General features: G+C 35.8%; 1 protein-coding gene across 1 annotated transcript in view; it reads right to left on the bottom strand.

Moving 5' to 3' along the window:
- Positions 1–12,527, bottom strand: part of LOC122038513 (signal peptide peptidase-like 2) — a 40,068-nt gene extending 27,541 nt beyond the window's left edge. Inside the window, exon 1 of the mRNA XM_042598305.1 lies at positions 12,419–12,527. Within this exon, the coding sequence (XP_042454239.1) occupies positions 12,419–12,527 (109 nt within the window). The remainder of the gene's footprint in view (positions 1–12,418) is intronic.
- Between the last annotated feature and the right edge of the window lie 1,432 nt (positions 12,528–13,959).

Raw genomic sequence — 13,959 nt, forward strand, 5'->3', positions numbered from 1 at the left:
TCAAAGTAATTGCATTGTGCAACACTTGAAATTTTTTATATTTATTTTATTTTATTGGTGCTTTTGATGTAGCACTAACAAATGTAGAGATATTTTGATTTTTCTAAGCAAACTTACATGACTCGAACATCATCCGATAATTAAGATGTAGTCTAGTACTACCTAGTACTACCGCAATACGGGTAAGTAATCCTCCTAGAACAATAGGACTAATGGAGGGAAAATTTCCTAATTTCACAAGGAATTTCAATAAATAAAATCCCGAGTTAATTAGAACATCTTCCACCATCAGCCACAAATAATATAATTCAGAAAGTCTCATTATACCTTCACCATCACCACGTCCAAATATCGTATTTCTCATAACCAACTAAAGATAATAAAAAATTGGATTAGTGATATTAGTAGTCTTAGATGAGTGTGGATCAAAAATAGATTTACCATGAATTAACCACCATCTATTTGAATTATTGAACCTAGCAAATATTATTTGTTCCATCACATGACAATTTAAAGCATGTATTAAAATCATCAAGGGTTCATTCATAGTTATTATTGAACAAACGGAAACGCTCGAATATTTTGGCAATTAATGGAGCCTAAGATTTCCAAAACTATTCTAGGATATGTTAGATATCTCATGCACATAAAGCTATTCCATCCTATTCTTCTAAAAAGTCAATCAATATCATCCTTAAAACCTAAAACATTTAAGGTTTCATAGTCCACATATTTGATACACAAGATAGAATGTTTTAACAATGAATCATATCAATGTTTTTTATTATCATTATCAAAGATAATACCAAAGTTATTAGATATACCCTTGAAGTGTGCATTTCGTTCTCCCAAAGATTCAATCTTTTTCTTACCATTGCTTGTGGGATTGTCATCCTTCTTGAGTTAAATCCCTTCTTTAGCCGATTCAACATCACGGAGGAAGTTGAAGCCAAGTCCAAGGAGAGGTGAGAACTCTAGAGAGGGTGGGGAGAGTGTATGGTAAGAGTTGAAGAAAGAAAATGGACGAATTATGGAAGAAGTGGAAGAGGGGTATGGGAGGTGTGGCGGCGGACACGGTCGTGTGTCAAAACACATGACCATGCCCTAGCCAAGGGTGAAATAGGCCTGGGCCTTGGGTTATCAGTGGCATGGCCGTGCGAAACAACACGGCCACCTCGTGATGGCTTCGGGTGAGCTCACACGGCAGTGTGATTCTACACGGCCATATCATGTTGGTGTCGAGTGAGTTCACACAGCCGTGTGAAATCACACGGTCACCCTGTATTGGCTTCAGCCAAAGAGACACAACTGTGTCTTTTAACACGGCCTTGGTAAATATGTCCGCTCTCTAGAGTTCTTTATTTTCCTCAATCCTGCAAATGAAACTAAACATGAATTAGACAAAAACCAGAATGAAAAAGGAAAAACATAATGAAGAAACCCCTAGACTGCCTCCCAAGAAGCGCTCATTTAAGGTCATGAGCTCGACCCCTATTAAGTTCATTATAGGAGACGTGGTTCAAAAAAATAGTCTCTCGTCTCCATCGATTGGCATCCCAAGGAAGTACCTCTTTAATCGCTGCCCATTCACTTTGCAAAGTACAAATTCCTTATTCCATATATCAACTGCTCCATATGTATATACTTTTTGAATTTTGAATAGTCCCGTCCACCATGATTTTAACTTTATGGGGAAAAGTTTCAATCTTGAGTTGAATAATAATACTAAGTCTCCTTCTTTGAATTCCCGTCGTAGGATGTGTTAATCATGTCATTTCTTTGTTCTTCCTTTATAAGACCTGGCATGTTCGTACGCATCTATCTGTAATTTATCAAGTTCATTAAGTTGGAGTTTCCTTTTCTCTCTAGTTGCTTTCAAATCAAAATTGAGGCGTTGAATTGCCTAATAAGCTTTGCATTCCAATTCCACTAGGAGATAGCACGACTTCCCAAAGACTAGCCAAAATAGTCATTCCAATTGGAGTCTTGTAAGCTATGCAATACGCCCATAAAGTATCATCTAGTTTTAGGGATCAATCCTTTCGAGATGTAGACACTGTCTTCTCTAATATCGTTTTGATCTCTCTAATGTAAATTTCAACTTGCCCACTAGTCTACGACTAATACGGTGTTGCAACTTTATAACTAACCTCATATTTCTTGAGTAGGTTTGCAAACTGTCTTTTAATAAAATGAGACCCCCCCCCCCCCCATCGCTAATAACTGCTCTAGGGACACCAAATCGAGGAAAGATTATCTTCTTGAATAGTTTGATTATGGTTCTGGCATCACAAGTAGGAAAGCTATAGCTTCTACCCACTTAGACATGTAATCAACTGCAACAAAAATGAAATTATTTCCGCATGACGAAGGAAAATGTCCCATAAAGTCTATTCCCCAAACATCAAATAATTCAACTTCAAGAATATAATTCAGCGGCATCTCATGTCATTTAGTGATGTTTCCAATCTTATTACATCGATCACAAGAATAGGTGCACCCAAAAGAATTTAGCTTGTAAAATCTTTATAGCTATTTTAACAATCCCAAGGCGCCCTCCATAAGATGATGTATGACAATGAAATAAAATTTCTTTAGTTTCTTACTCAGGAACATATCTTCAATAGATTACATTGCCACATTTCTTGTAAAGGAGTGGTTCATTTCATACATAATACTTGACGTCAAAGAAATTTTTTTATTTTTTTAGGAAGTAAGATTTGGTGGGATAACCTTGCTAGCAAGGTAGTTTGCGATATCTGCATACTACGGTACATTTACACTAGATATGGATAAAAGATGTCCGTCCAGAAAAGAATCGTTGATGGATAAATCATTGTCTGAATCTCTTTGTCCATCTTGTTATATTCTAGATAAGTGATCTACTATCATATTTTCTGCTCTTTTCTTATCTCTGATTTCTAAGTTAAACCACTGTTGAAGCAATATCCATCTAATGAGTCGTGATTTGTTATCTTTCTAACTGAGCAAATACCGTATGGCTGCATGATCTGTATAGACTATTACTTTCGAACCCACTAAGTATGATCTAAATTTATCAAATGCAAAAAACTCCGCCAATAATTCACTTTTTATAGTGGCGTAATTTATTTGGGCATCATCTAAAGACTTGCTAGTGTAGTAGATGGCATATAACTTTTTTTCTTTCCTTTGCCCCTGATACTGCTCCTACTGTGAAATCGCTAGCGTCACATATAATTTTGAACGGAAGTTTCCAATTCAGTGCTTGAATTACATGGGCGGTAATGAAGGCGATTTTGATTTTCTTGAAGGCTTCCAAACAATTTTCATCGAAATAGAATTATGTATCCTTAATTAAAAGATTGGTAAATGGTTTGAAAATTTTAGAGAAGCTCTTTATAAATTTTCAATAAAATCCGACATGTCCCAAGAAGCTCCTTACTCCCTTCACATTGATTAGTGGGGGAGTTTCTCAATTGCTTCTACCTTTACCTAATCAACCTCAATTTCACACTCTGAAATTTTATGTCCCAAAACTATTTCCTCTTTTATAATGAAGTGACACTTTTGCCAATTGAGAACCAAATTCATTTCTTCACATCTTTGAAGGACACTAGAAAAATTTGATAAATATGTGTTAAAATTAGTTTCGTACACTGGGAAGTCATCCATGAATACCTCCATTATATCTTTTATCAAATCTGAAAAGATCATCATCATATAATGTTGGAAAGTGGCAGGGACACTACACAGCCCAAAAGGCATTCGTCGATAGGCAAAGGTTCCATAAGAGCATGTAAAAGTAATTTTCTCATGATCATGGGGGTGTGTTGCAATTTGATAGAACACAGAATACTCATCTAAGTAGTAGAAATAAGAGTATCTGATCAGCCTCTTAAGCATTTGGTCAATAAAGGGAAGGGGAAAATGATCATTTCTAGTTTCTTTATTAAACTGCCAATAATCAATACACATCCGCCATCCGATAACTGTTTTAGTTGGGATCAATTTGTTGCTTTCTTTTTTTATTACTATCATTCCACCTTTTTTTTGGAATTATATGCACTGGACTTACTCACTCACTATCAGAAATAGGATAAATGATCCCTGGATAGCTTCAGTACCTCTTTTCTAACCGCCTCTTTCATATTAGGGTTTAGTCTCCTTTGATGTTCAATTTATGGCCTTCTTCTAATAAAATTCTATACATGCATAAAGAGGGGCTTATTCCTTTAATGTCATCAATGGTGTACCCAATCACTTTTCTATGCAATCTCAGCTCTCTTATTAGTTTCTTGGTCTCAAACTCAGTTAGATTTGCGTTAAGTATCCCAGTAAAGGTCGAATTTGGCATAAGAAATTCATATCTGAGGTTAGATGGTAGAGGTTTAAGTTCTACTTGAGGTGGTAAAATTTCAGGTACAATTGAATTCTGCTAAGTATCTTTATTTGCTCATATTCTAGTGCTAGTTCAAGAACTCTATCCAATCTTTGCACGTGCTTCACCTTTTCTCCACAATTTAGGCTTTCCTCTAGAGGGTCTTCTAGTGTTTGTAGGAGCAAACCACCACTACTATATCTATCTTTGCATATGGCATCTTCACAATCCTTATCTAGAGTTGTTTCAATTAAAGAAGTCATACAACTAGCATCTATGCCAAAGTTCCACTGTACCAAGGAAACAGTTCCACAAAGTCTTCACGATGAAGATGAATGTCTTCCTCTGAAGGGATTGGGGCTCCACCGCTCTCTTGACTTGGTTCCCCTTTTTCAATCAACTCCACTCCCAATCTTTTTACCTCTAGAATTCTCAAGGGAAGAGTCATTAGGTTTTCACCTAACCATGTTCAGTAAAGAACCTCCGGCTGCCGAATCCAATTGATTCTTATAATGGAAAGATATCCCTATGTAAAATATATGGATGATCAGCCCATTCTCAATCCTATGATGTGAACATTGATATAAAAGAGTTAAGAATCTATCCCATACTTGCCATAATGTCTCTTCTTCTTTTTGTTCAAATTGCAAGATTTGATTGCTCAAAAGAGTTGTCTTCCATGGGGGAAAATACTTGTTCAAAAACTTTCACTCTAATTCATCTCAAGTCTTGATACTTCTGGGTTGCAGAGTATCTAACCAAATCTTTGCAGCATCTCTAAGGCTAAAAGGAAAAACTATCAACAAAATTGAATCAGTAGGGACCCCTTCATATTTCAATGTATTGCAATATATGTTAGAACTCCATTAGTTGTAGGTAAGGATTTTTTGCTGACCCTCCAAACTAATATTCTTAAATTTTAGAGATAAAGGCTGGATCGAGAATAAAGTTGGGAGCATGAATTTTTGGTGGCACAATAGGGCCCAATTTTCTTGCTGACTTGGTAGCAACATAATCTTTCAGAGGCCTCTAAACCATCTTTATTTGGGCAATTTATTTGCTAACAAGAAATGCAAAACTTAGAAGCAAGAATCACAATGCAGAAACTTAAGAGCAAAAATCAAAATACAAAAAATAAAAGAAGAAAATGCAAGATATTTGCAAAAAGAAACTGCAGGAATATTTACAAAAAAGGAAAAGGAAACAATATTTAGACTGACTCAAGTGTTCGTCAACTAATGTTAAACACACAATCCCGACAACGGCACCAAAAACTTGTTACGCTCCAGCAAGTGTACGGTTACGTTGTCAATAATAAAAGATATCAAACCCACATGGATTGGATTTAAGCACTAGAGACTTACCATCATTAATTAGCTAAATACTCGAATGTTGTGAATTTATGCACAAAAGTCAAGAGAGAAGCAAAGAGAAGAGAGAGCTAAGAAATAAAGTTGATTGAGGAAACTTGGTTTCTACGAATTCGGTTTCGTTGTGACGCTAATTAATGTACTAAGGATTGCCCATTACCCATCCTCTATCCTTATGCTCATGTAGGAAGTCTAACTCGATAACGACATTACCAGCGACGATCATGTCGGAGTGTTATCTGTATTGGTATCCAATATCACTAAGTAGACGTGGTAACCTAGGAAGTCCGGTTAAAAGGATACCCTTATCACTAAGGCCCCGATCATATATTCAGTAGGTTACGCAAGACACTTACTAACAGAGGATTATAAATAGTTCATTAAGCATAATTCAATACTTCCTTATGGAGATTTGTCCCCCCCTTTCAAGGCAATACTCTAGATATCCGGTTAAAGAGATACCCTTGTCATTAGGGCCCCCGATCATACGATCTAAAGCATCCCCCTTACGAGGCGAACAAATCAATACAATCATTCAATTAAACATGAAATCTAAGCACAAATACTTCACACACATTTAATCAAATAGATACAAGGCATAAACATGTTATATGGATAGAAAATTGGCAAATTCAAAGAGTATACATCAATTACACATCACAACTGCTCCCTTAATCCTAGAACAAATAAATCTACTCCACAACAAGAGGAGATGGATCCAAAGATATAGAAATTATAAGCTTAAAAACTCAATCTAAGAAGAAGAGGGAAAAAAGCTTAGCCAACGACGAGAGGTCTTCGGATCCAATCCTATGCTTCCGGAGATGAAGAATAGAGTAAAAACAACTTCGGATCGTTAATCGGAGTGTGAAGAATCAGCAAATCTGGACCAAAATTGGTCCTCCCAAAGGGAAGACCTTCCTCCCTCTAAAAAGGTGAAGAACTCCCCTTTTATAGAGCAGGTCATGGCCACACCTTGATATGGCTCTGGAAGAAGCACATGGCTATGTGTTTCCACATGGATTGACCTTGATTGAGCTCTAATTGGGAGACATAGCCCTGTGAAACCACAGGGCCTGCCCTTGAATGGGCTCTGGTGAAGGGGCACGGCCATGCCGGGAGGCACGACCGTGGTCTGTTTGCTCACGGGTGAGGAGACACGGCCGTGTTAAGAGGCACGGCAAGGCCTGCTCTTCTTCTTGGGTCGCTCCGAAGCACGCCTTAACTCTTCACTCCAAAAATACATCCTGTCAAAAACAGAACAAGCACGAGCAGATCTCCGACAAATAGAGTAATTATGCTGAAAATATGATAAAGAGGAATGTAATAGCATAGAACATATTCAAAGAAAACAAGTGAATGTGCATCAAAATATACATACAAGTGTATGTAATCGACGCACATCATAAGTCCAACAATAAAAAGGTAGCCCGTGCATAAAACTCCCATCAATGATCGGATTATATTGGGTCAATTGTACATACTCCATCTTGCATTGTTAGAAGAGGTTGTTTCTGGGACTCGAACCCTTGATCTCAAGGTCATATAGTAGCAACTTTATCGTTACGCTATCCCCTTTTGTAAGTCCCACAATAAAGAAAGATATTCTCAATATTAAACTGATGAAGAAGACACTAAAATATAGTTCTTAATGAGAGGAATAGTAGAACGAAAGTGATCTTAGATATTATTCCACTTCATAGATTTCAGTATTCATGATGTCTTGATCATGAGTACTCATTTGCAATCTAATATGGATTGTTAGGAAGAGGGTATTGATACCCAAGTAGCATGAGGATATGCTTTCATCTCCTCAACAATAACCTGTCTCTACCTTGGATGTGAAAGTGCCTTTAAAACAATGTCAAGGATAGAGTGCAAAGCCAAAGAAGAAACAAAGCAATGATAACTAAGATTGCAACTTAAGATATAAAAAGAGAAATGGGATGAAAAATGGCATAAGAACAAGTATCTTTTTACAAGAGATAGGAAGAACCAAGGTCCTCAAAGGTGATAGCTATCTTGTTGGCAGACAGAGAAGGTAATCAAATAGGGCATAGGGATTGATAATACCCATCATAGACTCAGAAGTAGATGAGGAATTTATAAAAGGAGGAATAATCTTAAAGAAGCTGAATCAAAGAAAATCCACATTTTAACTCAGCAGAATAACAATAAATTCCACTTCTACACCATAGAGTGGTTAAGGAAGATATACTTAGGATATACTTAATTGCTAAAGGGGATAGTTTATCTCTGTAGGGAGATTAAAAAAATGGATAAACCAAGTATAATAGATATACTTAATTGCTCAAGGGGATAGTTTAGCTCTGTAAGGTAGATAAAAAAAAATGACAAAACAAGTATATATTCAGATACCTCAAGGTTAGACACAATAGATAATCATGTGGAAACAGGATACTGAAGAGAATTTGACCATAAAGGAAAGAAGAGACATGAATTTATATGTTAGCATGTAGAAAGGCTGATACCATCTTGAAACCTAAACTGAACTCCTATGGGAATAAGAAGTGTACAAGAAATCTCAATCAAGTGGCAATCATTTCTTTTATCTACACTATTATGGTAGGACTGTATGAGGACAAGATAACATATGAAAACTAGGGTGTACAAGGACAAGGTAACAGATGAAAACTACCCTGGCTAGTGGTAAAAGATTTAAAAGAGTGACAAGAATATACCAATGTGGGGTTTGTACTTTACGCATATTGAAAACAAAGTAAAATAGTCTTCAGAAAATTAGAAAAAACAAACCATTTTAGAATAGTCATCAATATAAGTAACTAAATATTTGAAAATATGTTCAAAACATCCCTCACTAAGACACTAAATATTACAATCATGGTTTGAATCTCATACCATGAAACGTATCATTCCGGTAAATCACTTAAACTCGATATCACTCAGTACTAAGTTTCAAAATCTTGAACCATGTCGTAGTTTTGGTCTTTGACCTGAAAGATACTATTCCATTATCGTATTGACATTGTATGGTGTCGAGGACAGGTTGGAGGTTGAAAGAAGAAGGAGATGAAGCAAAGGAATGAGACATTGTGTAATGAGTGATATTGAGTTTCAATAATTTAACAGAATGATAAATTTCAACTATTTTGCCTGACATGGTACAAGATTTAAAATGATGCTTGACACAGACTCTTATGCATCATCTCCTTCCTTCTTCAACTCCAATCCATTACCAACACTATGCAATAAAATATTGGCACAATATTGAAATAATATTGTTCTAGTCAAAGATCAAAAATTCAACACGACTCAAGATTTTGAACCTTGATTAATGACTATTGGCGACAATAATTTCCGTATTCCATACACATACAGTTTCCTATGATCCTTGGAGATAAGATATAGATGATTATAGGCTGCAACTTTATACGAGCCATGAATGGAGGGGTAAAGATAGAAGGTAATGTTGTCACATTTTACAAAAACCTGACTATCATTAATACTCTCCCTTCAGCAACTACGGCAGCAACTATCGAAGAACTTAATCTTGAAGAGGATGAATATTTACAAATCAAAGAGATAGTATCTTATTCTATTGGAAAATCTTCTCAACAATTTTCAGAACAATTTGGTCCTCTACTAAAAGAACTAAAGGAGCAGGGTTCAGCACTGGTCGAAAAACAGGATTCTATGCCACCTGGATATTAAAAATCCGGATTTTATTATAGAAGATAGGCCTTTGAAACACCTAACTCCAAATCAAAAGGAGGCATTTACTCGGCATGTTCAAGCTTTATTAAAATTGGGAGTTATCAGCCCAGCAAAAGCCGGCATAGAACAACTGCCATCATCGTCAGCTCTGATACCAAAGTGCAAAGTGCAAAACTAGGGTGCACAAAACAAGGAAAGAGTATTGTAAGCTTGTTATAAGAAGAGTCTGCACTTTCTAGTAAGTTCTTATCTCTTTTATTCCAAGCCTGCTGTTTCAATCCGCAGCTTTCTTCTCTTTCCTTGTTTTGTGCACCCTAGTTTTGCACTTTGCACTTTGAACTAAACTAAATATTACAATGAAATAAATAAAATGATACAAAAGTTCATTTATAGAAATTATTGGAAAACATAAATCGAAAATGTTTTCTTAATTGAAGGACACTCTCAGACTTTTAATATCGAAAAAACTAGGCATCAAGTTTTGAAGATTAGGAAGAGTCAAATGTTCTTGGTGACTGGGCATCTGTAGAAGAAGATCAAAGGGTTCAACCACAAAAGCAAAAAGAGTTAGTGCAATAGTTAATATACTAATGTTCAACACCAATCACCTCTCTGTCTACAAGTCTTAAATGACAATAAGATTAAATGTTATGGAGAATTTTAAAGATCTATTAATCTTATTACTACAACAACAACAATCAATCAATCAATCTTTATCCCACTAGGTGGGGTCGGTTATTAATCTTACTACTAACAGATAAAAAAAACATAATGGAATTAGACACAAAGAATAGAGAGAATTGATAATGGAATAATAGAAGCTTGTCCAATGCCATCTAGCAAAAAGAAAGAGGTATCAATGGCCGACTGTTCTACATGTGAGGCGTGTACAAGATGGCTTGGTGAATATTGATGAAGGGAGTAGTATATATTCTGAATATGCCCAAATTTAAATTATGGTTGCATTTGAGCCTATTTTGACCAGTAGAACAACCTCAAAGACCTTAGACTGCTGTGTTTTTTTACTCAAATTTTCCATAATTTGGAGCAATCATGTAGCTTCACAAAACAAGACAAACAAGGAAATTATATAATAAAAACATGTAAATTCGGATCTATAATTCTAAAGCCAATACTAAGAAATCAAAAAATAGCGTCTGTATGATCCAATCAAATTTAATAGATATCTAATTAGTAACTTGCAGGAAGTCTAATCCATCCCAAACTCATATAGTAAAGAAGTCCACATGGAAGATATTGATGTAGGATTTTTTTTTTCTAATTAGAGGAAAAAAATCAAAGAAACTACTCGGCAATAAGTGAGAGAAGGAAAATACCTATTACGACTCTTGCGCACAGCAGAAACAACTCTTGTCCAAAGCAAAATCTAAAATACAATGTCCTCAACAAATTTCTACCAGTTAGGGTTGTGCTGAAGGAGCAATTAATCTCTTACGAAATATTGAAGAATTAATTAATCTCCAGCAAAAATTTATCTTGTGAAGAAGCAGGGATGATTACGAGCCAGAATTGAGACAAACAATATGGAAATCTCCCTTATCTTATTGAATGTGATAGTGGTGTTCTTCCTCGCAACCATCTTGGTCCCTTCTTGTCCGTTCAGCTAAATTGGGAAACAGGAGACAGGACACAAAGATACAGGACACTAGATCAAACTGGGAATGAAAATTCAGTATGCTAATAAGCACCATCAAGCAATGCAACTTGCTGATGAGGCACGAAGAGCAAAGTAGTTTTCATTCAGACTAGAAGAGGAGGCATTGCAAACCATGTGCATGCTGGAGGAACATCAATGGCTTGCGAAAAGATCAATGTAGGAGGTGCTAGAAGATCAACATTGGGATAGATAGCATGATGTTTCTGATACCATCTTATGTTATGGGCATCTTATTAAATTCCAATCACCAATGTTTGTCCCTCTACCTATGTTAATTAATCATTAATATAAAATAATACTCGAAACCTTGTAACACAGTATTACAAATAGGTTCCTTAGAAAGGAATTAGTAGGAAACCCCAATAGGTAAGGCATGTTTTTACTTGACATACTTTTACTACTTTTTTGAGTTAAAGACCTTTTAATTTGATTCACTAGTAAATTGCTATACTCTGGGTGTTGAAGGGAAACAAGCCAAGTGGGAGGAGGGAGATCATAGGAGCAAAGACCAATCTAAGACTACATCTGATATGGTCTGACAAGAAGATGGTACTGTTTTGGGAAAATACCAAAACCAATATCAAATTCATAGTTATGTTAAGCAAGAAGATGTTATTGTCTTGTGCTCCTAAGGATTTAAACTAGCATTCCTTGGTAGTTATAAGAAGCAAAAAATGATGTGGTATTTGATAAGAGCAGGTTATTTCACAATAGACAGAAGGGTCAAATTGTGTTGGTCAACATGGACAGAATTTATTATTCAGCCCAATGACGCACGCAAGAAGGCACAAGAAATCTTAACCCTCCATCACAACAATGAGAAGCTCCACCTTCCTCCTCCAAAACACCCTAAGCTCCACCTTCTTCCTCAATGATGCCCTGAACTCCATCTTCCTCCTCTCCGATGTCCTAAGCCATCGACACACTCCTCTACACTAACCCTTCCTCCATGCCAAAACCCTAGCTATCTCCTCTAACACATCTCGCATGACCTCTCTTCATTCCAGGTAAGCTTTATCCAACACCCTATTTTGTTTGCTCTCCTACACTTCTTCATCTTCCTCCAACACCAGCATTCTTTGTCCTCCTTTAACACACTTCCAACACCAATATGGCACTATCTCGAGCCAGTCGAGGACCAAAACCCCAGATTGGCTCGATATTTCAATCCTTGATTTGTACTTAGAAGGCATAGCACAAGTGAGTTCCATATATTTCAAGACTTGTCAAGATGTGGACTATTTCTATAACCAAATAAGGCAGCAAGTTATAAATGAAAGTAATGATACATAAGAAAAGAGGTTTGATACTCACCTTTACTGCCAGTTGACAAATTCACACTTATACTATCCCCAGCTGACTTTGGTATCATCACAACTGGAATAGATATATTAGGTGGAGTATCATTTTGAGTACACACCATTACCGGAGTATCTATGTTAAAGATTTCACACCACATATTAGTTACTCAGTTTAATTTGACATGAAAAATTAAGGAAAAGTAAATTAACAGTTACCTTCATCATCATTTATCACCAATAGAGCAGCTGCACCACAGGACTCTGCGATTTTTGCCTTATCTTCATAGTTGCAATTCCCACGTTTTGCAATGACAATTGAGTTACTTACCTGCAAACGACAAGCAAAGTAAAAATAAAAACTATTTTTATGTCTATGTAGAAGCATTGTGAACAACTTTATAATGATGAAGGACCTCTGTTCATTTCTTTGAATCTCACTACTTCAATTCCTCCTCCCTACAGATAGAAAACTTAAGCTCCCCTTAATTTCTCTACCAACGCACAATATTAATTATATTGACTGTAGAGGGAATATCGTAAAGAGGCCATATTCACAGAACTGCAGAATTAATGTATTTTTTATAGTATAGAATTATAGATAGACCCCTCTTACTTAGCTTGTCTCTCTTAATTCTTTTTGTTTAATTTCTTTTTGCCATCTTTCTCTAATCTCCGCCCTCTTTATTTACTCTTAGTTTCTCACTCTTCCTCCCTATATTTCTGGTCACTAGTTTCAGGTTTATATATATTAGGACCTCGCAGTGAGAAATCTCCATAAGCATCTGTGTCTGTGTGTGTGTATATATTAAAACAGTAGGCCAGCAGGCATGAAGGAATTCGACCTTTGAAGACAATTTAGTGCAAGAGTCAAATGGATTTGCAAGAGCAGCTGGCAGTTTTATTGCTTTGGAAAGACTGATTGGCAAAGATGCACCGAATCTAGCACTTTGTCCTTCTAAAAATGACTTTTCATTACCATTAATCCAATTCTTTATCAAAACCTGAAAAAACAAAACAAATTTGCTTATTTACAATCAACTCATTTTTTATATGTTGCATAAAATGAGTACTGTTAATAAACTTGCATGATATGCTAACAAGGAAGGGCATAACAACCAACTCATATTAATCAATGAAAAACATTTGTATGATGTAACATTCAGCAGCTAACTTGAAAGATTACATGCCTAGAGACTCAACAACATTGCTTATTCTATTCAAAGACTGAAAGCATATGCATAGATGTTTTGAGACAGAGTTTAGAATTTAATTAATCAAGACCAGGAAATTAAGAATGGAAACTTTATAATTGCACACCCTTTTCATCAAATTATGTCACTGGATGCATGATAGCATGAATTAAAACTTGAGCTATCTATACATTAAAATCTATTTTCCAATTACCGTAGTGTCATATGTCAATATGATTACTAACTATTGGATACGTAAAGTTTTTAGTAATTCTAATAAATTTAATAATTTACAATTCCATTTACTTATAAAATTCCATTATTTTTTTTTTCAATTCCCATATTTATCCTTGTTGATCTCTCT

The sequence above is a fragment of the Zingiber officinale genome, chromosome 1B (genome assembly GCF_018446385.1).
Source record: "Zingiber officinale cultivar Zhangliang chromosome 1B, Zo_v1.1, whole genome shotgun sequence".
Classification (NCBI taxonomy): domain Eukaryota; kingdom Viridiplantae; phylum Streptophyta; class Magnoliopsida; order Zingiberales; family Zingiberaceae; genus Zingiber; species Zingiber officinale.